Source organism: Gopherus flavomarginatus, chromosome 3 (genome assembly GCF_025201925.1).
Source record: "Gopherus flavomarginatus isolate rGopFla2 chromosome 3, rGopFla2.mat.asm, whole genome shotgun sequence".
Classification (NCBI taxonomy): Eukaryota; Metazoa; Chordata; order Testudines; family Testudinidae; genus Gopherus; species Gopherus flavomarginatus.
In genome coordinates, this window is record NC_066619.1 from 120,086,605 (window position 1) to 120,113,262 (window position 26,658).

At 44.0% G+C, this 26,658-nt stretch overlaps 3 protein-coding genes across 3 annotated transcripts; 1 reads left to right on the forward strand and 2 right to left on the reverse strand.

The window, feature by feature from the left end:
- Nucleotides 1-1,175: 1,175 nt before the first annotated feature.
- On the reverse strand, nucleotides 1,176-10,047 carry TOPORS (TOP1 binding arginine/serine rich protein, E3 ubiquitin ligase). Its single transcript, XM_050943048.1, has 2 exons — nucleotides 9,777-10,047; nucleotides 1,176-4,743 (listed from the first exon to the last, which is right to left on the reverse strand). Exons 1-2 carry the CDS (start codon nucleotides 9,960-9,962, stop codon nucleotides 1,702-1,704), a joined length of 3,228 nt encoding a protein of 1,075 aa, XP_050799005.1. The 5' UTR covers nucleotides 9,963-10,047; the 3' UTR covers nucleotides 1,176-1,701.
- Nucleotides 9,961-12,786, forward strand: SMIM27 (small integral membrane protein 27). Its single transcript, XM_050943257.1, has 2 exons — nucleotides 9,961-10,372; nucleotides 11,014-12,786. Exons 1-2 carry the CDS (start codon nucleotides 10,286-10,288, stop codon nucleotides 11,122-11,124), a joined length of 198 nt encoding a protein of 65 aa, XP_050799214.1. The 5' UTR covers nucleotides 9,961-10,285; the 3' UTR covers nucleotides 11,125-12,786.
- Nucleotides 12,603-15,556, reverse strand: NDUFB6 (NADH:ubiquinone oxidoreductase subunit B6). Its single transcript, XM_050943247.1, has 4 exons — nucleotides 15,311-15,556; nucleotides 14,926-15,018; nucleotides 13,160-13,204; nucleotides 12,603-12,758 (listed from the first exon to the last, which is right to left on the reverse strand). Exons 1-4 carry the CDS (start codon nucleotides 15,488-15,490, stop codon nucleotides 12,690-12,692), a joined length of 387 nt encoding a protein of 128 aa, XP_050799204.1. The 5' UTR covers nucleotides 15,491-15,556; the 3' UTR covers nucleotides 12,603-12,689.
- Between the last annotated feature and the right edge of the window lie 11,102 nt (nucleotides 15,557-26,658).

Below are 26,658 nucleotides of genomic sequence, written 5' to 3' on the forward strand. Positions count from 1 at the left end.
TTTTAATTGATAAGCGGGGGGGGAGGAAATCACACTTGGAGGTTTGCTGTGTGAAAGGGATTGTCAATACAAAATGTTTGAGAACCACTGTTATAAGTAATTACACTGCCTAAAGTGTGGCTTCTATTTGTTGTTACACCTCAGTCATTTCAGAAACCCATTTAAACAATGGCAGGGTCTAGAGAAAAAAAAAATCTGACTGAGCCTGAAGTCAAGCAGCTGTCTTCAATTATATACCCAGACTGTCTTTTGATCATCTTAGAAAGGTGATGATACAGCTAAACAATAGCCCTCTAGCATTCTGCAGTTTAGGTACAGAGGAAGCAGGAGAAAAAAAACAAAACAAAAAACAAACAACTAGAAAGACATTATTGGATTTGCTCTTATACTTGGGGTATGTGCCTACACCGCAATAAAAGATCTGCGGGCACCAGGTCTCAGAGGCCAGGTCAATTGACTTGGTCTCACAGGACCCAGGCTGCAGAGCTAAAAACTGCAGCGTAGGTATTCAGCCTTCGACTGGAGCCCCAGTGCTGAAACCTGGTGAGGAGAGAAGGTCTGAGCCCAGGCTCCAGCCTAAGCCCTAATGTCTATACTGCTATTTTTAGCCCCACAGTCAGAGCACAAGTCAGCTGAGGGTATGTCTACATTACCCGCCGTATTGGTGGGCAGCTATCAATCCAGTGGGGATCAATTAATCGCATCTAGTCTAGACACAATAAATCGATCCTTGAGTGCTCTCTGGTCAACTCCTGTATTCCATCGCCGCACGAGGCACAGGCAGAGTCGATGGGGGAGCAGCAGCAGTCGACTTACCACAGTGAAGACACACAGTAAGTCAATCTAAGTACATTGACTTCAGCTATGTTATTCACATAGTTGAAGTTGCGTAACTTAGATCTATCCTCCACCCCCCAGTGTAGACCAGGGCTTAGACTCTGTGCTGGGTGTTTTTCTTTGCAGTGCATACACTACAAGATTGAAGACGTGGAAAAAGACATGTGGAAAAAAATATGGTGATGCACAGATATGCGGTCTGCTAAACTTGCCATTTTACATGAACAGCTCAGATCCAGATTTCTTCTTAATGGTTTTCCATGCACAGTTTTAAGTTATACCAGACTTAAAGACAAATGATATGCCTGGAAAGTACATATTACATTGTGTTCAAAATATGATTTAAAAATGTCTTATTGCTTTATTGGGACTCTCAAAGAATTTATGTTTACTTCAATGGCAGTCTGGTTCAACATTTGTACAGAAGGCATTGATGCCATGTTGGCAGAGCTCAAGCTAAACCATGCAGATTAAAATGATGGCAGAATTAAACATGAATTTGTTTTGTGAATTATACATTTTTTCTTTTATAAAATAAAAACAGCAACCATCAGAAAATCTGTTTTCTGACTTCAGGTGCTTTTTTTTTCTTTAAAAAAAAACAACTTAGAAAGATTCCATGGATATATTTTACAGAATGTGAATACAGTATGGCTCTATGAAATTACAACTTCTAAAGGTTTATACACTTATTCTGAAAAAAAAATTAAACTACTAGCAACATTCTGTTTTCTCGGACTTAAAAGTGCATAAATTCAGGAATTTTACACATTTCTCAGACACTTTTTTAAAAACAGTCTTACACACACAAACCACACCAGGTGTTTTCTTTTCAGGATTTCATCGTTTTAAAACAGTTCAGTGTTACACCTTTTTTTCTGGGGAGTCAAGCCAATATGATCTGTCAATAAGTCTCTTTGGCAGTCTTAATATCAAAGGTGGTCTCTCTGAACTCCCTACAAATGATGCTCTGGAAGAAGGAAACTGACTGGTTGATTCAGTTTGTATAGTTTCAACATTGCTCGGTAGAGTTCCCATGTCAGATGCACTACTATCATCTGCCACTGCAAGAGCCTGCTCATTTGATGTTTCCTGAAATTGGCGATCTACCTTTCCAGGGTCATCAGCTAAGTCTCCCCTAGTGGTAGTAATACTGGAATCCTTGTCCAACAGTCCACTTTCACCATCTACTGTGTACTCATGCTTACAATCACTTGTTCCCAGGACAGGAGATGGAGTCTCATTTTCTCTCTCATTTAACTGCGTTGTGGTTGTCCAAGAGATACTACTGTCACACTCAGTATTTTCTTGTATTCCAGTCTCCTTATCACTATCACTGTCAATTGTAATCACAACTGGAGAAGAATGTGATGAGTTACCTGCGTGATGTCTCCTGTGTTTCTTCTTGTGCTTTTTCTTTTTCTTTTTGTGATGTCTGGTTGGGTCACTAGCTTTTCCTTCATAAATAATCTCTACACTTGGACTTCTTGACTTTTTTTTCCTCTTTTTAGGTCTAGTCCCAATGCCTGCTTGGTTGTCTAAAAGGCTGTCCTGATTTTTGTAGCAACCACTGTATTTTGACAAAGACTTCTGCACATCACTTCCTTTCCCTTCACAAGGGCTTGCTGCATTCTCTTTGTGTGCATTTTCCAAATGGCGAGTTTTGTATTTCCTTTTTCCACTAGGCTTTTCATATCTCATTCTATCAGAAGCAGTCCGAGATCTATTACTGGATCGACTCCTTGATCTGCGTCTTTCATAGTAGTAATATCTGCTTTCATTGTGACCTCTATGATTTCGAGTATTTGTCCTTTCAGAAAAGGACTGTATTCTGTACTCTGGACTAGCTGACTGCCTTGAATAATGAGCTCTGGCCTGAGTTCTCCTCCTGTATGAGGATTCATAGCCATCTCTGTCCATGTTTCTACTGTAAAAAGTGTACTCCCACTGGTATCTACTTTGGTAATTATCTCTTACATAATAATGATCACTGTCTCTGCTCCTTGATCTTCTTCTGCTATGATCATTACTCCGGGATCTTGACCTGCTGACATCTCTAGATATAGTGCTCTCACTACTTAGAGACACTGTCTGGCTTTTTCTAGATAAACTTATGTCTCGAGGTCTTGACCTCCTTTTATCTCTTCCGCTCCTATGTCTGCTACTATCTCTGCTTCTAGACAGTCTACCTTTTAACCTCTCTTTGCTGTGATGTTTCCTCCTGGCTCTCTGGCCATGGCTGTCTCTGTTGCGAGAGTGCTGTGAACATGATTCTGAACTCCTTGATCTCCTCCTTCTAGATAATCTGTGGCTGCACGGAGAGCACACCCTATCCCTTCTTGTAGAGGAACTTTGTAAAGAGTCCTTTATAGACAAATCTTCTATTTTAGTTGCATCTTTCTCATTCTTTTTTGACTTCATCTTCTTATGCGAGGGTGAGGTGCTGCTTTTATGGCTATATTTACCATCCTTAGATATAGGAGAGCATGGCGATGAGCACCCACTAGCATCGCTGACACTAAAAACGTGAAACTGGATGGACTGTGGTTTCTTCACATCCTCGCTTTTCCCATCATCAACCGACTCCTCAGAGTCCGAGGACAGCTCAACAAGCTCTGGTGTTCTTTCAGCTAATGGCTTAACATACCCAACAATGACGCAGTTTTCTGAAGAAGAATCAGTGTCACCATCTGGGGCTGCATTATCTTTTAACTGCCCTTGCAGTTCAGTTCCATTTCTACTAGGTTCTTCATCAGAAGTTTCCGAAGTATCCAAAGGAGAAGCCACGGCAACATGAACCTGCTCTGAGCTGGAATACGATGGCCCTGGAGTTTCATCATCCCAAGGTGCCCGATCAACACCAGTTGTGGATGCATTATGATCTGGTTCTTGCGAATCTGTCTCATCTGGAGATATTGTGATAACTGATGATTCTGACTGGCTTCCTTCTTCATATGAAGGAGCAGGACAATCGTAATTGGCATGTTGGTCGTACGCCTCTATGTTAAAAGGACATCGGGCAAAGCTAATGAATTCATGTAAAAAGTGGTTAGTACGATGGAGCAAAAAAGGCTTTAAGTCATCAGAAAAGGCCTGACTCTCCAAATCATATCTAGTCACATTACTCATGATGATATGCTGTACAATATTGACTAGAGACCCATGGGCACCAAACAGGACTGTTAGCTCACGCTTCAGCCATGGAACTAATCTGTGAAGACAAGCAGGGTTCCGGCGGAAAAACTCAGCTGAAATGTCTCTATAACGACCACCATCTTGAATATTTCTAACACGCACACCAGAACGATACAGAGCTCTTCGGAAATTAATTATATCTTGTTCTTGAATTTGACGCAGTGATCTACCCTCTGCACTAGCTTGTCTTCTTGATGCAAGCCGTCTAATCATCTGATGAATTCCTCCATCTCTTTGCCCTACTGGTTGACCAGATAATCCTTCAAATAATATCCCATTATCTGGAGGTGACAGTGTTCGTCGAGAAGAGGAACTCCTTCGAGGATAAGCTGATGTATGACGTTCCCTTGTTAAAGTAGTACGGTAACGAAATCTCCGCCCATCAGGGCTAGCAAAAGAGCCATTCTGCAAAGGCCTGAGTACGTACTCCTTGAAATCATCTTCAGCTCTCACTGTATGGAAGATCGAATGGAAAGGCTGTTTGCAGAGTGGACATTCAGCTTTGTTTTTTGACCACTCCTGTACACAACGAAAGCAGAACCTATGCAAGCAACGATCTAAATAGGCCACATTGTCAAATCTATCCAAGCAGATTGGACATTTAGAGTCTGGAGATGTATCTGTTGGCATTGTCTGATGCAGCTTGCTTGTGCCAGCTTTAGGTGAAAAGCTGCTATCCACCGTAAACTCCTCAGTTGCTGATGTTATGTTCTACAAAAGAAAAATGAGGCAAAGATCAATAAAAGCTTTGCTAAACTTTTCCTGATTAAAAAAAAAAAAGTGATATGAAGGTGAACCAAACAAACAACTAAGCTTGTAACAGTTTTTTCTGAGAGTCGAAAATAAGGAATGAACAGCAGCAAACACTACTAACCCATCAGACCAGAAGAAATTGACATGTAACTGCTTAAGTTATTAAACTCCCCCTGCAGTCTCTCCCCCCAGAAATTTAGGAAATATTAGTGGTTAAATAACATCCTAATGCAAACAGAGCAAAGGAATAACCGAAAGGTACATGGGACCAGATGCTCATGTTATGTAAATTTGAGATTCTTCATTCAAGTGGAACTATCCTGATTTACACCATCTGAGAATCTGGCCTATTAGGCAGAGAATTGCCCAAAAGTCTTTATTTTTAAGTGTAGCTCCACATCTGTGTCCCAAAACATTTTAGATCAATACACAAGAGCAAGTTGGTTTACTATCCTATAGTCTGTTCAGTGGATTACCAAAATATACATTTTGGTTATTCATCTCTAAGCTTTGATGAGCCACAATTCTCAATAACTGGAAAAAAATGTAAATCACTAATGTTAGAGTTACTCCCATTCTTTTTGACTTTCAACTTCTCCTGTCTTCATTTTAGTGTTTGTTCTTCCCACCTTATAAGTGTCTACTATTTTTTATTTTCCTTTATCCTTTTCCAGAAACCTCTGCAAGGTCAACAGCCAGTTTCCCTCTGCAGTCCTTCCATGTATAAAGCAACTTCTGGGATTGATGCAGACAAAATCTGACTGATTAGTCAACTTTATTTTGCATAATGCTGCTATGGGAAATTGACTGGGATTGAATTATCCCCTAGTCAGTTTTACTCACAGCCAGTATTGCTTTGCTCAAGCACTACTTTGTTGGCCAATTGTTCACAGGCCAAGGTGCATCTGAATGAGTGAGACAAGTGGTGGGAAAGTATGGAGAAGCATGTTTGTGACTGGCCACAAAACATTTTAAGATGCCTCAAATTCTTCTGTGGATAGTCAGAGGAGATCACTGTTTCAGCAACACTTCTGCACTTGATTTTTACATCATGACACACCTTACGGTGGATAATGACTTCTGTTGACATCAACATATATTTATTCTGGGCAAATACTTTTAAACAGGTACATTAAATAGGTTGTGACTTACCAACTACTGCACGTACACATAGCAAATTTGTTTAAAGTAACAAAGAACTTAAGAGCTTTTGCCTTTAAAAAGGCCCTGTGTTGGTGGGTTCTTTTTTTGGTTTTTTTTTTTGTTTTTTTTTGTTTTTTTTTTAATACCAGTTTAAGGGTCGCAGGCTTCCTAGAACAACCTTTACTAACATTCTGACATCACCAGCCAAGCAGACAACTTCATACATAAGCTCTAGGAATTCTAAGACGCTGCCACCCTCCCAAGCTTCCTGCTTTGGGTGCAGGCTTTTATTTTTCAATTATTATAACATTTTAGTGCAACGGGTAAATAATTATAGTGGTTGATCTTTTCTACACTAGGGAAGGTATCATCAGTTGGCTATTTCCACAAAAGATCACAATGTTTCTCATAGTTGTTCGACTTCATATAACAGTGTATTTTTTTTTATTTTTTCGAAGATGGTTATTTCTCTAGTGTCTGATCAAGCTGATCATCCTATTAATTCTACTATTATTTTTGGTCTCTATACTACTATCAGTAATCATGATCTAACGAAGTGTATTACTGATGTAGCTAATACTATAGACACAAAAACTATATTACAATAATATTAAGGTTGCAAAGTGAAGTATTCAAAAGTTAGGAAATGCCAGAATTAATTCAGCCCCTTTGTGCATATGCATTTTGATATAGTCTTTAATTACCAGTCCAAATTCCCGATCCCTTCCAACTAACTTCTGGATCCTCATCTGATCTTAGTCTAAATTGCCCTCTCTCACACCAGCTCCTTGTTTCAATTTCCTTACCTAGTTTGTTTCAGTCTAACCCCTAGCTGCTTGCCCAGAAAGTTCTCATCCACCCCACCACCCTCACCTCTTATCCTACCTCAGTTGCCACCCTTCCCCAAACAATCTGCTTGCCCAAACAGTGCCAGCCTCCCACTCACCACATCCCTAGGCTCCTTAACCAATTTATATACCTTCTCCCTAGGGTTGCCAACTGTCTAATCACACAAACCCAAACACCTTTGCCCCACCCCCTGCCCCTTCCCCAAGGCCACACCCCATCCCACCCTTTCTCCAAGGCCCCACTCCAGTTCCCCCCTCTCTGTAGCTCTCTCCCCTCACCCCACTCTCACTTATTTTCACCAGGATGAGGCAGGAGATTGGGGTGCGGGCTATGGGCAGGAACGTAGGGCCAAGAGGTTTGGCGTGTGGGAGGGGGCTCTGGGCTGAGCCTGGGCCAGAGGATTGGGGTGCAGACTCTAGGAAGGAGTTTGGGTGCAGGTGGGGGCTGGGGCAGGCATTTGGGGTGTGGAAGGGGGTGAGGGCTCTGGGCAGGCAGCGCTTACCTCGGGTGGCTCATGGAAGCAGAAGCATGTCCAGCAGCGGCTCCTAGGCTCAGAGGCATCCAGGCAGCTCTGCACACTGCCCCTGCCTGAAGGAACCACCCCCACAGCTCCTAGTGGTCGTGGGTCACAGTTCCCGGCCAATGGGAGCTGCAGAGTCAGTGATCAGGGTGGAGGCAGCACGCTGAGACCCCCTGGCCACAGCTCTGCCTAGAAGCCACAACATGCCAGCCACTTCCAGGAGTGACGCAGAGCCAGGGCAGGTAGGGCGCCTGCCGTAGCCCCACTGCACCACCAGACTTTCAGTGGTCTAAAATCTCCCGAACTGGCTTCAGTAGCCTCCGGGAGATTGAGCCCAATTCCAGCAGACTCCTGGCCAAACCTACTTCTCTCTGCCCACTCAGGACTGGTTCTTCAAACCCACATTTGAGTCAGGCTGCTCTTCCTCCAAATTCCTAGACACAAGCAGGGGGAGCACTGACAGTACAGGAGTTACAGTCTCCTTGCTCTCAGTCCCTGGTGTTCCAACAACCAGCAGCAGCAACTGCAAGTGAAGTCCTACTCAGACCCCGAGGCCCTGACTGCAGCATGCGTCTTCCAAACAATCTTCAGTTTCAGTATTTAGTTGCCAAACTCGTAAGTCTCTACTGAGCATGTGTGAACAGAGAATTTTGAAAAGCTTATAACTTGTCCATATTTGAGCCTTCCCCTTCTTCCCCCAGAAACAGCAGCAGGTCCACCTATAACACTAGGGGAATCCCTTGCCAACATTTCAAAGCATGGAGGCACTACAGCTTCTCAACAAAATAAAACAATTTTTATTAATGTGAGCAAAATAAGTCTTCCCTAATCTTGATCTTAGAAACAGCTGAACCATTTTTGCTGAAATTATTTCAGCCCAATTAATTGACATTTTGCAATGTGAAAGCAGGTGGGGGGGGGAAGGGGGAGAGATGGTGTGTCAGGCACTCAAAATTATAGATGGTTCTACCAGCTAGACCTGTAATATAACTGGACAAGAACTCAGATAACAACTCAATTGATACATGTGCCAACATATAATCCAAGTTATTTATCAACAGCTGTACAGACTCAGCAATGCTCAGAGAAGTAAATTGTAGTCTGTCAGTAATTCAGCTGTAACAACTCTAACAGTTGGTTTTCTGACCATAATCATAACTTTAATATGTTATGCATAACAATTTGTATGCAGTTCAATTGTTGCAAACATGTGAACAGATGTACTATAAAAACATTAAGAATTGATATTTTTTTTAACAAGACAAGCTGAGAATCAAAGTCTATACAAAGCTGTGTGCAGCAACTTCATTTTTGAACACTGAAGTATTTCCCCCAGACTGAGAATTTCAAATTCAAAGTATTTCTAATTCGTCTATCATTGTTATATTAAGGACTGGTGTGTAGCCTGCTAAATTTTCAGGCTTTCAGTGAATGAGAAATATGAAATCTTGGACAACTGTCTTGATAAGTCTCACTGTGGTCTTTTGTGGTCATGTACAGTTGGGCTCAGTGTTTCTATTTAGAACAGTTATTTGACCCGTTTTGAAAACACAAAGTATGTCCAAATGATGGGAACTCTATCACTCCCTATAGGAAGCCTACCTGGAGACAGCTGGTAACTAACAAACACTGTACATTGCTGTCAAACTCTCCATATAGCCAGTTCAACTAATCTGTCATAGCAGCTCAGCCTACCACTAAGGCCACGTCCAGACTAGGAATTAAAATCGATTTTAGATACGCAACTTCAGCTACGTGAATAACGTAGCTGAAGTCGAATTTCTAAAATCGAGGTACTCACCAGTCTGGACGGCGCGGCATCGATGTCCGCGGCTCTCCGCGTCGATTCCGGAACTCCGTTCGGATTGATGGAGTTCCGGAATCGATGTAAGCGCGCTCGGGGATCGATACACCGCGTCCAGACTAGACGCGATATATCGATCCCCGAGCAATCGATTTTAACCCGCCGATGCCGCGGGTTAGTCTGGACGAGGGCTTAGGTAATGAGTGGCAGGAGGCTGCAAGGTGTCTGTAAGTTCACGCTCTCTGCACACAGATCGGGCAGAATCCAGCCGGACCAGGAGCGCCGGGCAGGGTTGCCGGAATACTCTCTGCTCAGCTCCCCAGCTCCTGCTGATCCGAACTCCTGTCCCTGCAAGAGCTCAGAGGACGGGGAGGGGCTACTGACAACTCACCTGTTGAATCACAAGGCACCCGGCACTCAGATCCTGGCTTTTTACCTGTACCTCGCAGGAAGGTGCAAGATCTGACCCCGATGAGCGCGGGGGGGGGGGGGAAGCATTTCCCGAACCAGCCTAACAGATTCCTGACAGGCCCAGGCACCCTCCCGCCTCACAGACCCGCTGCTCTCAGTCCCAACCCCCCACTCCGCCATTTCCCCCTGCCCGAGCGAAAGCAACAGAGACCTCCCCCGGCAAGGGCGCGGCGGCTCCCGCGTCCCGCCGCCCGTCCGACTCACAGCGGCGCCGCTGTCCGGTGCAGGCGGTTCGCCCTCCACGCGGGGCTGCCCCGTGTCCGCCGCTTTGAGTCTCTGACGGCGGCAGAGGGCAGGGCCCGGGCCGGGGCCCGCGCGCGGCTCTTCGTTCCTGTGACGAAGGCGACGGCGGCGCCCCCGCTCTCTGAGGTAATTCAGCGGGTCACTCATTGAAGCCGCCTGCCCGCGGCCGGGCCCGGAGAGTGACCAGTGGCCACCCGCCCTCTACACAACGAGCTCCCCGGGCCCCGGGCAAGACCAACGCCCCGCAAGGGCTGCTGGGACCGGAAAAGGCTAGTTCGGAACTCCACGATTTACGCAACCTCCAAGCGGGCCGAACAGCGAGCACGTGACCTGGACGCCATCTTGACTCCGGGCGGCATCGCCCTGAGATACTTCACTACCCGCTAATACAGCTCGCTTTGCGCAGGGTAGGCGCTTCCAGGCCCAACCAAAGATGGTGGCTCGGAGCGCGCGCCCGTCTAGCTGTCTCCATGGTGATCTCCCCTTGCCGTGCCCCCCGCACGCGCCGCGCCATGGCGCCGCTGAGCCGCCGTGCCCGGGACAGGCTTTACTCGCTGGTAGGTGCCCCCGCCGTCCCTCGCGGAGGGACTCGCCTACACCACCCCCTCCCCGGCGAGCCCGGCCCGGTCTGCTAGAGGCGTGCAGCAAAGCCTCCGCTCTCGGGTCCCGGCGGTCCCTCGCCCCTGGCTGGGGGAACGGGCCGCAGACCTGCGTGGGCAGCAGGTACCTTCCACCCACCTCCTGCGGGCCAACCCAGGGGCGCAGTTACCCTCCGCACCGCGCATTTCACCTGCTTCCCTCAAAGCTTCGATTCCAGGGCCTAGGAGGGGTTAGAGAGCCAGGGATCCATCTTCCTGGGAAGCACTGAATGCCATGGCTCAGAGCCAGAAAATACCATGCTAACGCGGGCAGGTACGGTGCCAGTCCTGTCCCCACCATTACCCTCTATATTCAGTATTTCATTAGTGTCTGGATTGGATACCTAAACTTTTAGGCCAGGGCTGGTAACTGATGACCATTTGTAAATAGTTTAAATTTGAGACCAATATTCAATAAAGGTAAACGTTTATAGTGGTAAAAAGAACTGGAGTACTCATGTTCTTTTTGTGGATACAGACCAACAGGCTGCTACTCTGAAATTTATATTGGTAATGCACAATACCTACCTCTCCAAACATTATATATTTTCTTCTAACAGATTCTTCTCACCATTGTATTACTTTCATGGGGATATGTTATTTATGCAACACGAATAGCAGCTCGGTGGCAACTTGAGAAGGACTACCCTGATCAAATGCTGAATTTTTAAAGGAACCAGTACAGATGGACAGCATCTGGATTTTCACACCTGAATACACTTAAAACCAAATTTTAGGACAGAAAAGATTATTTCCAGACTAATGGTTTGAGAAGTTATGACCTGATCACATAATTTAAGTTTAACAGTGGAAGAAGGCTTCAGGAAAAAAAAAAAATCAAGCTTCCTGCACAATTAAAAGGAGCAACAGAAATACAGGCAATGCATGTTGTGTGACACTGAGTTTTCCTAATAAACAAATACAGAAAATGAGCACCAGACTAAGAAGCAGCCAAGGAAGAAATGTACACCAAGTGTATGTTCAGTTGGTTTGCTGAATGTCTTCTCTTTTACAGACCTCTTTGCTAAAGATTTTGTAATGTTTAAAATATGATACACATGTTTAAGTCCAATGATATGGCAGTAAGTAACATTATTTAAAGGTGATACAACATTTTCCTTCAGTTCATTTTAATAGTATTTGGCCCTCAAATAGTCTTACTCAGCAACAACTTATCCATATCAACTCTTTCCTATTAATATTGATTATGGTAAAGTTTTTCATTGATGGATTAACAAGTGTAACTGCAGCAGCCTCAACCGAGTTGTGTTTAGAGGTCTGCAGATGTGTCTGGCATCTTGGCTGTGCCCCTAGCAAAGTGCTAGTCACAAATGTTACAGTGACATAGATCACACTATCTTCTAGTGACATGGTGTGCTGACCTTCAGGAATAGTCAGGTCCAGGGTGGCTGAGGAATTTTGGAATACTGCTAGTCAATGAAGTGGATCAAGTATTTGAAATAGAGTTAGTTCCTGAAAGGAACAAGTATGTGAGTACAAGAAATGTGAGTACAAATCACTATTTGTCACAGTTTATTTCTATTTACTCATCTTATTTTGCTGTTGATTCATGCAGTTAAAGCTATCATGTTTTACCAAACTCTTCTCATATAGGTCATTTTGCAAAAAAAAGAATTGTAAGATTTTGTAGTTTATAAACTTCACAATATTGCTTGAGTATTCAGAGTTCTAGTAGGACTTCCACAATAAATGAAACAGAGGCTATGTAAACTAATATCTTATTAAAACTATATCTCAATAATATCTGACTTAAAAGTGGGACAGTTACTTTTCCAAAAATGCCTTTTAAATTTTACTGCACTTGTGCATTACCTGCTGAGCTGATTTTTTTTTTTGGCTGTATCTTCCTGTTTGGTTAAATACAAATACATAACTAGAGATATATAATTGGTTGCTAACATGGATAAAATGCAGATAATCTGATAAATGCCTGTTAACACAAGAAGACTGTATTACTACTAGTATATTGGACTGAAAGCCTACTACCAGAGTCCATTTCATACAGTCAATCGTGAACATTTTGTTACTAGGTGAGTAACTTCCTTAACTTGCCTTGCATTAAAGAAAAGTCTGGAAATGGTCTTTGCTATTCCTGCTATACCTAGAAGGAAATAAGATAACATGAGAGTCTCCTGGAAGAAACTTTATTGTTTTATATACATATCTGGAAATAGTTAACACATTTTTATAGGAACAAAGCTGGAGTTTATAACCTTCAGTGATGACCGGTAGGCTCTTCTTCCATTGGTGGGATTATTTCTCCTGTCTCTAGAATTTTGTCACCCTAATGAAATAAAAAATATTATGGTGAATATTTTGTCATGGGTCATAATACTGTCTGAAATATATAATATGCAAGTGCATAAAAGTACTATTATTTTTATGAGACATAATATGGGTGAGGTAATCTATTTTAATTGAACCAACTTCTGTTGGCGAAACAAGCTTTCAAGGGAATATTATCCATTCTGAATAAAATACTGATGCTTCTAAAGGTCTATATCACATTGTTTCCCTTAGTCAGCATTTAACATTTCTGTACCAATTGCCCAAAGTACTGAAGTTACTTTAATTTTATTCCCTGTACCACTGCTGCCCTCACACACCCACCACTCCCTTCCCATTTGTTTTCTTTATCCATGAGGCCAACATGTTACAAGAAAATATTAATTTTAATTAACTCACTGGGAATACTTTGGGCTTCCCTTCAATAATACCATAGGGCATTTTCTGCAATAAAAAACAGATTAGTCAGGATAAGCTTTCTGAAAGATGGCTGATTAGAAAAAGCTGTTTTCCATATTGCCATACAGGTAAAGTATTGAATACAATTAATAGTAAGCAGTCCCAGCTTCTCTCCACTAGGTTACTCTTAGTTTAAAACCAGAAGTATACAGAATACAAACACTTCAAACAGGACAAGTCTTCAAAATACTTTATAAATGAAATGGCTCTCCCTGGCTAAAGATCCACAGGCAATGGCCTAATAAGAGTGTTCACTGAATCGTGGTGCAATGATCATGTTATTACTTCTTCAGGAGAGCGGTGAGTTTTATTCTGTCAGTGACTAGTAAGGAAGCAGGAGTGAGCAAGACCAGGGTACAAGTCAGCTACAAACAAAACACAAATCAACCTCTTAATCATCAAGGCTTATGCAGTTTGAACTAACCTTGTCTGACCAAACATATAGATGAAGCAACATAAAATTGTCCAAACATAAGGAGGCTACTCTGCAAACATTCATTAGAACATGTAGCTCTCCCTATGTGGGTTGTGGAAAAACTTGGTTTTCCCCAGAATAAACTAAATGCAACTTAATGGATTTTTCCATTCTCAATTGTCACTTTGAAATATTTATGTAAGTATTTCCAAGTTTTCTGATGCTAAAAATGTTAGCTTTCCAAGACTGAAAAGCCTAACTATTCTAGAAAAGTTAAATGGGAAATGAATAACCTTGATAGTCTCATTAAAACTAAGAGGACATATGTTACAGAACAGCCTAAAGTGAAGGATACTGAATGGAGTCATTGGTTACTAGAGGGAGGCACAGGTACTCAGTGAAATCACCCGTCACTGGATGTTGACAGAGGGAACATATTAAGTTATATACTGATAGGAGCCAGAATGTTGCAGCTGAGTAGGGGATATTGCGGGTTGTGGGCTATAGTGAACATGTATGTCAGGGCTACTGGCATGTGTGTTGAGGATAGGGAATGGTGGTTGGAGTTTATATGGGATGTGAGGAGCATTCAGAGGTCTGTGTGGAGTGGGATATATATATGGGTGAGGGAGCTTTGCTGGCTAATTTACTGCAGGTGGAGGGGGGGACAATTTCCAAAGTATACAGGGCCCCAAAATTCTTTAATCCAAGCCTATTCATAAGGCATTTTTTCTTATTTTAACTGTAGAATCAATACTGCAGGCAAGTGATTAACATTCAGTGCTTAATCCCAGTGCATATATTTGCTCAGTGGGCCTATAGATAAAAACAGTGTCAAGAAACAAGCAACTGAATAGACTGAAGGAGGGTTGTTTTTTAAAAAAAGAAAAAATGTAAGCCTGATCAATATTAAGCAGAAAGAAACAAAACAGTTGTGTTCATCTCAAGAAGTACAGAAATTTGTTTCTTTGCATAGTGTGCCAACAAATGACACTTGTCTATTGAAGTGGAAAACCAGAAGCTCTGAATAGTTTTCTAGTCCTGCAAGTGAAATATTTTCAACACCACTAAAGCGTACCCAGACAAAAATAAAGCAAAAGAATTCTCAGGTGCAATCGCCCTTAACTTTTTACTTCATGGTGGATCACAGGTGGTGTGTTTTTTGTAGTATGGGCTTTTTTTTTAAGGAGAAAAAGTGGAAGTGTTTCCAACAAAGCGAAGTAAATGGTATTTGCAGGGTCCACCATATACGTTCTGCACCCAAATACAACATGCAGGTTTCTATACTTACCATTACATGATATTTGACATAGTAGTGAACAATCCAGGCAGGAATAAGTATCCCAGTTACAGTAAATACACAAGCTTTGTACAGCTTGAAAGTCTGGAAATAAAAGTAAATGAGATTCAGTGTTACTTTTCCTTACATTTTAGTATATACAAGCCCCCACTTCAACCTTTAATACCAGCTTTGCTTTTACACTTCTAGTTATTTTTAAGTGACGTTAGCATTCAATAGGGCTGGCTTGATAGGCTTTAGTCTCTAGGCTTATTTATTCACAGGAGAACCCCCCCAGCAGGGGTGGGTTGGAGGCTAGGGGATCCCTCTGGTCAAGGCTGCCCCGGGGTGGGAACGCCTCAGCAGGGCAGGGTTGGGGAACCCGGGCCTCGCTGACCTGCAGCCGCCAGAAGGAGCCCGGCTGCAGGAAGCGCTCCCAGAAGCTGGCCACTGGCCCGAGTTTCGGCGGGGGCAGGACGGGCTCGCGCGGACTCAGCTCCTGGTCCTTGAGCCAGCGGCGCCGCAGGGCGCGCAGCTGCTGCAGCCGCAGCTTCTCGTCGGGGCTGTAGCCAGTCATCCCGAGCCCCGAGACGGCCGCGCGCCACTCGCCCGGCGCCGGAAACGCGACCTTCCCGAGGACAGGACACACCGCAAGGGGCGCGCTCTGTTGGCGTCACCACACACGCTCCCTAGCGCGCAGGGAGAGGGGCAGTCTATGCGCTTCCCCGACGCCGGAAGCGGAGACTCGGTGCTTCCGGTAACTTGCGTTGTCAATCACAGACGCTATTAGGAAGGGATAAATGTGTTCCGCCCCCTGCTGCTGGGAGGCTGAATCCACAAAGGCCCGTTGGAGCCACTGAGCGCGCATGCGTAGAGCTGAATAGGGGAAGGGGGCTGAAGAGAGTTGCCAAACTCTCTATTGAACACCTTTGTCCCGCCTCTGCCCTGCCTGTTTTCTGAGGCCACGCCCCCTCCCCGTCACTCACTCCCCCCCACCCTCACTCACTGTCACCCCTTGGCAGGGTTGGATTAACAGAGGGTCTCTAGGGTCTGCACGTAGGGTGACCAGACAGCAAATGTGAAAAATCAGAATGGGGGATGGGGGGTAATAGGACTCTATATAAGAAAAAGACCCCAAAATTGGAGCTGTCCCTATAAAATCAGGACATCTGGTCACCCTAGTTGCGGCCCAGAGCCATAATTAAATACAATTCAATGGTACCAACCTGTCAATCACGATCAACTGGTCGATCCTGGAGCCTCTGCCAGTTGATCGCAATCTCCAGGGCGCTAAAAGTCCAGCAGCGCAGCAGGGCTCAGGCAGGCTGCCTGCATGTCGTGTCCTTGCGCTGCTCCCGGACCAGCAGGGGGAGTGGCTGGCCCCGGGTGCTGCAGCTTCACCCCATCACCAGCCTTGTACACCCACACTCATTGTCGGCCATTGTACCCCTCGCTCACCGCTGGTAGGTGCCAGATGGTGAGCAGGGATCTGGCCAGCAGCAGAACCCACCAATATTGAGGTGGGAGGAGACAGAAAATATGGGACAATTTGCCCATTTGTAAGAAAGTCAGGACACCTGTGGGAGAGCTTAAATATGGGACTGTTCCTTTAAAAACAGGACGTTTGGTCACTCTAGACAGGGATGGAGGAGGAGCTGGAGCCGTTAAAGGCTGGAGCATGGGGAAGGGATGGAGGGGAAGCTGTGGGAGGGGGTGGTAACAGCTGGTGTATGGGAAAGGGGTTGGCGAGGGAGCTGGTGAGAACTGGGAGTGCCAGACAGAACATTTCCCTTTGGAAGATGCAGAATCTAAACATTTCACAGGAATTTGTTGACTTCTTCCCAAATTGGGGCAGACCAGAGCATCTAGTGCAGAAACAGGCCTGAGTTCACCTCCCTGAGCTGTTAACAGAAACAGCCAAAGCAGCAGGACACAGTGTGCTCCATGTAACATCAAACACAGAAACCTACACAAAAAAGACATTAAGGTTGCAAAGTCAAGCACTCACCAGTGCAGCAATTCTATATTTAAACCTTTGTAACCTTCATTCAGCTCTCTTGGGGATCATGGTACAGGTTTTAATTGCATCATCACACACTATATTTCACACCGGACCCCTGCTCCATCCAGTGTACACATAGATGGTGCTCACTGACTTGGGAGCCATTCAGTATTTCTTTGTATTCTCATTATTCCTTGTGTTGCCCCAGGCATTATTTACTGCACATCCAAACCCCACAACAAATGCAGAATTACTTTCCTTATAGATTTTTCTATGGTGCTGTCATTGTAATATGTAGTTTGTTACAGGCACTAATGGGTTTATTTTCACAACACCCAACCGAGGTGAGGTTATATCACCACTTCATACATGGGGAGCTGAGGCACAGAATCTGTCTCCTATTTCCATCTCAACCTCATCCCGAGTGTACACCTCCTCCCTTTTTTCTCTGCCTGTCCTCCCTTAGCAAGCTGAACCCTTCTATACCAATAATGCAGTCATGTGAGTATCCTACCAAGTTTCTGTTTTGCCAGCCATGTCATAGTTGTGTTTATTAACTAGCAATTCTAGTTCTCCATGCTTATTCCCCAAACTTCTCACATTAGTATACAGACATCTACGATACTGATTTGATTTTCACTCTATGTTCTCTCTTGTCTCTCCCTTATCCCTGCTATAACAGTCCATGCTCCCCCGCAGATTGTGACTCTTCTCCCAAGTCTCCATATTTCTTTGACTTTTGTCTCCTTTGTGGGCTTTTGTCTCCTTCCCCACGTCAAACCTAGTTTAAAGCCCTGATCACTAGGTTAGCCAGTCTGTATCCAAAGATGCTCTTCCCTTTCGGACGGCTCTAGACATTTTGCTGCCCCAAGCGTGGAGGGTCCTCTGGTCCCGTGGCTTTGGCGGACCCTCCACAGGCAAGCCATCAAAGGCACCCTGCCTGCCGCCCTAGCGGCAACTGGCAGAGCGCCCCCCGCGGCTTGCCGCCCCAGGCACGCGCTTGGAGCCCTGGTGGCTGGAGCCGCACCTGGGTGGATCCCATCTCTGCTAAGCAGTCCTTCTTCCTGAAACAGCATCCCGTGGTCAAGGAAGCCAAAGCCCTCCTGGTGACACTATCCTGGCAGCCAGACAGCATCTGTCTCTGCCTGGTCCCTTACCCTTGACTGGAAGGATCAAAGAGAACACCACCTATGCCCCCAGTTCCTTCACCCTTATTCCCAGAGCCTTGTAGTCACTTCTGATCTGCTCAGGTTCACACCTCACAGTATCATTAGTGCCACATGGATGAGCAGCCTGGGGAGTAGTTAGAGGCCTGAATGATCTTCAACAGTCTCTTCACAGTATCTCGGATATGGGCCTCTGTCAGGCAGCGTACCTCCTGGGATGTCAGAACAGAATCACCAACCACAACTAACCTATGTCTCCTTCTGGGAGTGGTGGCTGCGATCCCCCCAGCCTTGGAGGTACATAGTTTCTCCTCCTCCACCTTCTGGGACAATTCCTCATCGCTCATTGACAGGGCAGCATAACTGTTCTTTATCATGATGGTCAGTGGGTTGGGAGCAGGGGTGGAGCACTGCCTGCTGCCAGAAGTTACCAGGGAGCCAGTGTCCTCCCTGTGACAGAACCATATCCTCCTTCCACAGTGGCGAGACAGAAATTCTCTGTAGCTGGATAGCTTCCTCAGCCTTGGAGGTCTCCATATGAATACTCTCAATGAATTTCTAATGTGCATGGATGCTCCTCAGCCTAGCCACCTCCTCCTGTAGTTCTCCTACCTGCTTCCTAAGAGATTCCACCAGCAGACACCTTTCACACTGGATGGTCCCCCCAGCCTGGTTTTCTGTGGAACAATTTAATGAGGAACAATTAGCAAGTTCATGCAGTAAGTGGTGGACAACTGGATTTTGACAGGAAGCCCACTCCTGTTGGGACCAGGCAGGCATCACTGGGAGTTGAGGGGGACAGTATGCTCTCACACAGAAAAGTTTATCTGTATCTGGCCTAAGGCTGTCCCACAGGTATAGTCATACTGTCTCTCTGCCCTTACACTATATTAAAATATTCTTAGACTATATTCCCCTTTTCCATGGAGGTCATACAACAGGTTACTCTTTCATAGAGTCATAGAAATGTAGAGCTGGAAGGGACCATGAGAAGTCATCAAGTCCAGTCTCCTGTACTGAGGCAGGACCAAGTAAACTAAGATTATCCCTGACAGCTGTTTGTCTAACCTGTTCTTAAAAACCTCCAGTGAAGAGGATTCCATAACCTCCCTTTGCAGCTTATTCCAGAGCCTCACCATCCTTATAGTTAGAAAGTTTTCCTGATAGTTAACCTAAATCTCTCTTGCAGCAGATAAGCCCATTATTTCTTATCCTACCTTCAGTGGACATGGAGAACAATTGACTAACTCATCTTTATAACAGCCCCTCACACCTCTAAAGACTATCAGGTCCCCCCTCAGTCTTTTTTTCTTTATTGCATCATGTGGGAGGAAAGGGATACGACTTCAGCCATGGATCTCTACGCAGGAAATGCCCCAATTCTCCTTTTGTACTTCCATTCCTAGATGATAATGTGGAAAAAAACTCTCAAATTTCAATCCTAATACAACCATGTTGCTTATTACTCTTTATTTTCATTACTGTAACCATGCTTACCTACACACACAAATTCCACAGGGACCAGCTAATAGAACCGTTTTGCATCTCTTGTTGGCTTCAGGTCAAAGCGCACATAGACAAGATCCTGGAGATCTTTTTGAACTGCCTGTATGAGGCATAAGACTCCATGACCTTCCTAATGGCACTGACAAGCCTAGCAAAGTTTCTGCAGCAGCTGAAGATAATCAGGATATCTGCCTCCATGCAGATAATCCTACTAGCCTGAACCTTCTTTGATGCAAATACAGAATGGGACAGGAGCCTGGGGATTTCACCAGTATGCTTAGGTCTCTCACTAGTATAAACTGCCCATTATTAGTCCATGTTACTATTATATTAAGAAGACAGTCAACGTCTCCAGCAGAGGATGTGAAATCCCTGCTGTGGGGACAGGAGAGATGGTACAGCCCTGAGGCTCTCTGGCTTTATATAAGAGGGTGTGCACAGAATAAAACACTGTTTGGTTGCTATCACTGTTAATGGTGGCAACTGTAAAATTCAAAGGCAAATAGTAGCCATATAGCACTTTGATGTCAGCATCCCATAATGACTTACAGTAAACTGTAGGGCTAATGCTATAAAAATGGTCACTCCCCCCACAAAGAAACCCTATCTGATTCCAGCCCTGTTCCAAACATCCAGGGAATGGGTTAGATGAATCTCTGAAAATGAAAAATTCCAAATTCAGAGAGTGGCAGATAAAAGCCTATTCACTGACTGTTACAGTTCCAGCAATGGGGAGGAATTAGTCTGTAAATGCAAAGGACTTGCTGTCTTTCAGGTCTCATCCAGATCCGTTCCCTTCAGGAAGACAGCAGTATAAGAATGGCTTCCTTGGAGCACTTTGGGAACTGGCTTGGATTTAAGAAGCAAAAGGCCTAGGGGACACTGATCCACCTCCAGCTGGCAAAGGTAAAAACACCTGAGTGCTCATGCTTTCCATGTGATGCCACCAACAGGAGGCCTGGGAGTTAGGTGGCAATCAACTGCATTTACATTATGAACATTTGATAGGAGTCAGTGCTGAGGGAGACAATTTTAGCTCTGTCCCTGCATCACACACTCTCCCCTGCTATTGGGGAAGTTCAGTCTCCTGGTATTGAAGGTCCTAATGGTCTGGGAGGGTTTTGCTATTAGCATTGTAATTGATTATTTGTATTGTTGTAGCATCTAGGAGCTCTGCTCACGAACCAGGACCCCATTGTGCTGGGTGCTGTACAAACACCCGAAAGTTTCTTCCTGACCCAAAGAGCTTATAATTATTTTGTGAGATTTCTTGCAACCTATCTCACTTTCACTGAATTAGCCCCAACTACTTTTCTTGTCGTACGTACCTTGCAGTGCAGTATGTGTTGTATTTAGCCACAAAGTGTAAAATCTGCTCTCTCTCACGAGCCCTAGGAGAGTTACCATGGTAATCATTTGAGCCTCACTTGCATCCTTTTCTCTGAAAAGTCACAATTTGTTGCAGTGCTATCTTCAATGTCATTTCTGAACCGGATACAAGACACTGGGTGATGCAATTGTGAGAGCGATATGGAAGTCTCCAGAAATTAGAGCAAGCTGGTATGGACACAGGATGAGAGCTATGTTCTCTTAGCGAAAGCCTTTTCTTGAGATAACCATCCTGCATCAGAATGAGTGGAAAATACAACATATGGTCCCATGTTCACTAATCTGTAATGGCAGACTTAGCACTGTGGGCCCCCATTCCAGTCTTTGCAGCAGGCTCAGCGGTTCAGGAAGCCCACCTTTTCCTCCCATTAAACTTAAGAGTTCGGCTTCACTGGGCTTTTTCATTCTTAAATGTTTCTGAAACTAAAAAAGGGGAGATGAGTTGGAAAGCATTTAAAAAGCCTGATTCTCCACCACCTTGCACCTTGTGTGTTCATTTACACCTGAGCACCAAGTGGTTGTGGGGAAATGCTGCCACAACAGGATGGAGAATCAGGTCCCTTACTGTAGTGAGAAGGTACTGGGAAATACAGAAGCCATTTTAGCATTTGCAGAACTAATAAAATGGGGTTTTAACATTGGCTAAAGGAAAAATAATGAGAAAGTTGAAAGACAATGCTGTGAATAATGTTCCACTGGATATTTAAAGCTGTAGACAATACAATGATTTCTATTTTATGAGGCAGTGGCTTCTGAAGCAAAACGGATATGATCACTTACCAAATAGGTGGCTTATGAAAGATTAATTTATTGCATAACAAGCTATTAAAGATGCATCCTGTGAATTATGGGAAGCAGCACAGTCTAGCACAGGCCTGTGAGTCACGATGATAAAGTTTTAGTCCTGATTCTGCCCCAGACTCACTGTACCTGTAGATAAAATATTTAATCTCTCTGCCTCAATGTCGTCATCAGTCAAATGGTTTTGAGACCTAGCTTCTTCAGAGGATTGCTGTGAAACTTAGTTCTATAATGTTTGCAGAATGCTTTGAGATCTTCAGAGAGAGGTCATGTCCAGATGATCTTCAGATGGTGATACAAGGGCAACATTCCATAATGTGTCCAGAATTCAGACACATGATGATAATACAGCTCAATGAACAAATCCAAAACCAATTCCATTGTAAGATGACCAATATTTGATTTAGTCCTAAGTGGAGCACAGGATCTGGTCCAAGAGGTGAATATAGCTGGACTGCTTGGTAATACTCACCGTAATATAATTAAATTTAACATCCATGTGGTGGGGAAAACACAGTAGCCGAACACGGTAGCATTTAATTTCAGAAAGGGAACTACACTAAATGAGGGGGTTAGTTAAACAGAAATTAAAAGGTACAGTGCCAAAAGTGAAATCCCTACAAGCTGCATGGAAACTTTGTAAAGATACTATAATAGAGATTCAACTTAAATGTATACCCCAAATTAAAAAATACAGTAAGAGAACCAAAAAGTGCCACCTTGACTAAACAACAGAGTGAAAGAAGCAGTGAGAGATTGAAAAAAAAACATCCTTTAAAAAGTGGAAGTTAAATCCTAGTGAGGAAAATAGAAAGGAGCATAAACTCTGGCAAAAGAAGTGTAAAACTATAATTAGGAAGGCCAAAAAACAATTTGAAGAACAGCTAGCCAAAGAGTAAAAAAGTAATAGCAATATGTTAACAGGACCGGCGCTAGAGTTTTTCGCGCCCTAGGTGCACGGCCATTTCGCCGTCTCACGCGCCTCTCCCACGGCTCCAGTGGAGCTGCCGCAGCCATTTCTTCGGAGGGTCCATTGATCCACGGCTCCGGTGGAGCTGCCACAGCCGTGCCTGCGGGATGTTCACCAGAGCCGTGCAGGACCAGCGGACCGTCTGCAGGCATGCCTGCAGCAGCTCCACCGGAGCCGCCTGCTGCCTCTCACCCCGGCAAAATGCCGCCCCCTGAAAATCCTGGCGCCCTAGGTGATTGCCTAGTTTGCCTCAATGGAAGCGCCGGCCCTGTATGTTAAAGTACATCAGAAGTTGGAAGCCTGCTAAAAAACCCATGGGGACAGTGGACGATTGAGATGCTAAAGGAGCACTCAAGGATTATAAGGCCATTGTGGAAAAACTAAATGAATTCTTTGCATCAGTTTTCACGGCTGAGGATGTGAGGGAAATTTCCAAACCTGAACCATTCTTTTTACGTGACAAATCTGAGGAACTGTCCCAGATTGAGGTGTCATTAGAGGAGGTTTTGGAACAAACTGATAAACTAAACAGTAATAAGTTACCAAGACCCGATGGTATTCACCCAAGTGTTCTGAAGGAACTCAAATGTGAAATTGCAGAACTACAGGGCCGTAGCAACAAAGAACGTGGCCCCCTCCGAACATATGTCCAGGGCCCCTTACAATGCAGAAACTGGAATGCGGTATTTATTTTATACAATATACAGGGTTCATATTATGTATACATAGGCCTACAGTGTACATGTATTCTGTATTTATGCAAAGCGGTTCTTTCGAGCCTTGTTCTCCGCAAATTGGTTAATCAATGCATCATAGTCCAGAGATCTGGCAATCTTGTTTTCGATTGAGATAACTGCAAGCGCAGAAAGCCTGTCATCTGTCATGGTTGAGCGCAGGATATTCTTGATCAGTTTCATTCTGCTGAAGCTCCTTTCAGCACCAGCAACCGTAACTGGTGTGGTCAGAAGAATTCTGATGCAAATGCAAAGATTCGGATATATCTCCTGAAGGCTGTTCTTGTATATGTATGTTAAAAAATTGTTTGCCGTGACAAGTCCTCTCTCTTTCTCGATGACATAAATAAAACGATTCAATTCCATTATGAGTTCGTTGGCATCAATGTCTCCCATTTTTCTTTCAAAATTTTTGCTGTGATTCTCCAGTTCATTTTCTCTGTGACACTGCTTCAGGCTGTTAGCGTGGTACAGAAATCCAAACAACTTATACCACTCCACGAGTTGGTCAAATCGCGACGAAACAGAAGATATGGCCTGATCAGTGAGAACAAGAAAGAACTGCGATTTGAATTTTTCTTTGGCAGAAAGACGACTCGAATCATCAGCACATTCGTAATCAAATATTCTCTTCTTGGTTTCTGGAAACACCTGCTCAATACCCATATGCTCTGCTATTTCACGTGCATTTGTGACCACAGAGTTATATCCTGTATTTCGATAGTCTTCCAAAAACTTCATTGTAGCACCGACTTCTGCCTGCAGTACGTCAATTGACACATCTGGTGACTGAATTAATTTGCTGGTTTTATTGACGTGAAATAATATATTGTACCACGTGTACACAGTCAGAACAAAAGGCCACGTAGTAACATGGTCTAAAAGCGCACCGGCTTCTGTTGCTGTATTGCCATCTTTCTTTTCGAGCGCATATTCTCGCAAAGATGACAAAGCATTGCACAATTCTTCAAGGTGATAACGCAATGGCTTCACAGCATCAATTCTCGACTCCCAACGAGTGTCCGATAACCCTTTAACAGATATTGGCATATGTTCTTGAAGTATATCCCAATGTGAAGGTGAAGAAGAAAAGATAACGTATATTCTGTTAATCAGACCGAAAAAGTCAATGGCATATTTCAATGACTTTGCTGCGTCTGAGATCGCAAGATTCCAAGTGTGAGCTCCAGATGGTACATACAAGGCACGGTCATTTATTTCTAGCATGTGGGCTTGAACTCCTTTATTCTTTCCTCTCATCTTTGCGCCGTTATCATAAGCTTGGCCTCTCATGTCAGCAATGTCTATTCCTAAGTTGTTTGCCTTTTCAAGAAACGCTTCCAATAACCCCTCACCAGTTGTATCATGAACATTAAGAAAACCAACAAACGCTTCACGAATATTGACATCATCTTCACCGTTGCATTCAACAAAGCATAATACCACAGACATCTGTTCTTCATGTGACACGTCGGGAGTACAGTCCAAAATAACTGAATAATATTTTTCTTTTTTAAGCTGCGCTATGTTGGCCTCTTGAATGTTACTGGCAACAAGTTGAATCAGCTCGTTTTGGATCTGTGGACTGAGGTACTGAACATGTGTCTCTGCCTTCTTAATCCTCTGTAAAAGTTCGCTGAGGACAGTATCATACTTTGCAAGCAATTCAAATAGTCCCAAAAAGTTGCCATTCGAAGGATCGCCGAGCTTTTCATTACTTCCTCAAAATGCCAAGTTTCTTTCGGACAAGAAAATAACGACATTAACCATGCGTCTGACAACATTTCTCCAGAAATCTATTTCTTTCAGAAAAGCCTGCAATTCGAGTTGGTCAATAGATGTACCGTTTACTATGCCTGACCGAAGGTCAAACCATTTCACCATATAGTCTTGATGACCTTTGCCTGTTTCATGCTGCTGAAGTCTTTTTGACAGTGCTTTCCAAGCAGATGTTCCATGATGTAGCGGTATGTCACCAGTGCCAAATAATTTACAACAAAAACAAAAAATGGCATCTTTCTGAACTGAGTACATTAACCCTGAACGTCTTATTTTCTCGCCATTTGCCATGGTTCGATAGAAATGAGTACTTGTGAACCTCCGTCTTTCCTCGTTAAATGGAAATTCGTAACTTTCATTCTGCTGCAGTGGGCCATGTGCAACAATGTCACACACTTGCCTGTCCGATATTATAGATGGCCAATCTCCTGGATCATCAGTCAGTGGTTCAGATTCAGATACTTCTTTCCCTTCAGCAGCTGGAATATCTGTCACAGTTTGTTTGGTAGAACAACTGGCTTCACCTTCGACCTCACTTGAAGCACTTCTGGATACTTCTGGATACGATTCATCGCTGCTAGCTCTGTCCGTTTCATGTGCCTGTACCTGTACGTTGGATTGCAGAGCAAAATACATTGACAACTTTGGAATTTTCTCAAGTTCCTTCTTGGCATCTTTTACTGCCTTTGGTTTACTAACTCCGCTCTTATACATTCTCTTAGACATCACAAAGCACGCTTCTGCGTTGGAAACGATAAAAAACTAAACAACTAAATTAATAACATTTATCCGCCGACCGCCATTATGAACGCAAATACACATTCTTTAAATGGGTCCAACTAAAATTTGAAACTGACCGACAGACAACTGATGTAGCCAGTAGCATTATGATGTATCATAATGACTTCACGGTTTTGTCAGTAAAACCGACATGGATTGTGCAATAGCGTCAATAAATGTCACTTACCTAGTTATACCTTACATTTTTTTTGCCACTTTTAGGGGCCCCCTTCCTTGCGGGGCCCCCTCCGGTCGGAGGGTACGGAGGGCGCTCACTACGCCTCTGCAGAACTACTAACTGTAGTCTGTAACCTATCATTTAAATCAGCTTCTTTACCAAATGACAGGAAGATAGCTAACATGACACCAATTTGTATAAAGGGCTCCAGAGGTAATCCTGGTAGTTACAGGCCAGTAAGCCTGACTTCAGTATCAGGCAAACTGGTTGAAACTATAGTAAAGAACAAAATTGTAAGACACATAGATGAACATAATTTGTTGGAGAAGAGTCAACATGGTTTTTGTAAAGGGAAATCATGCCTCATCAATCTACTAGAATTCTTTGAGGGAGTCAACAAGCATGTGGACAAGGGGGATCCTGTGGATATAGTGTACTTA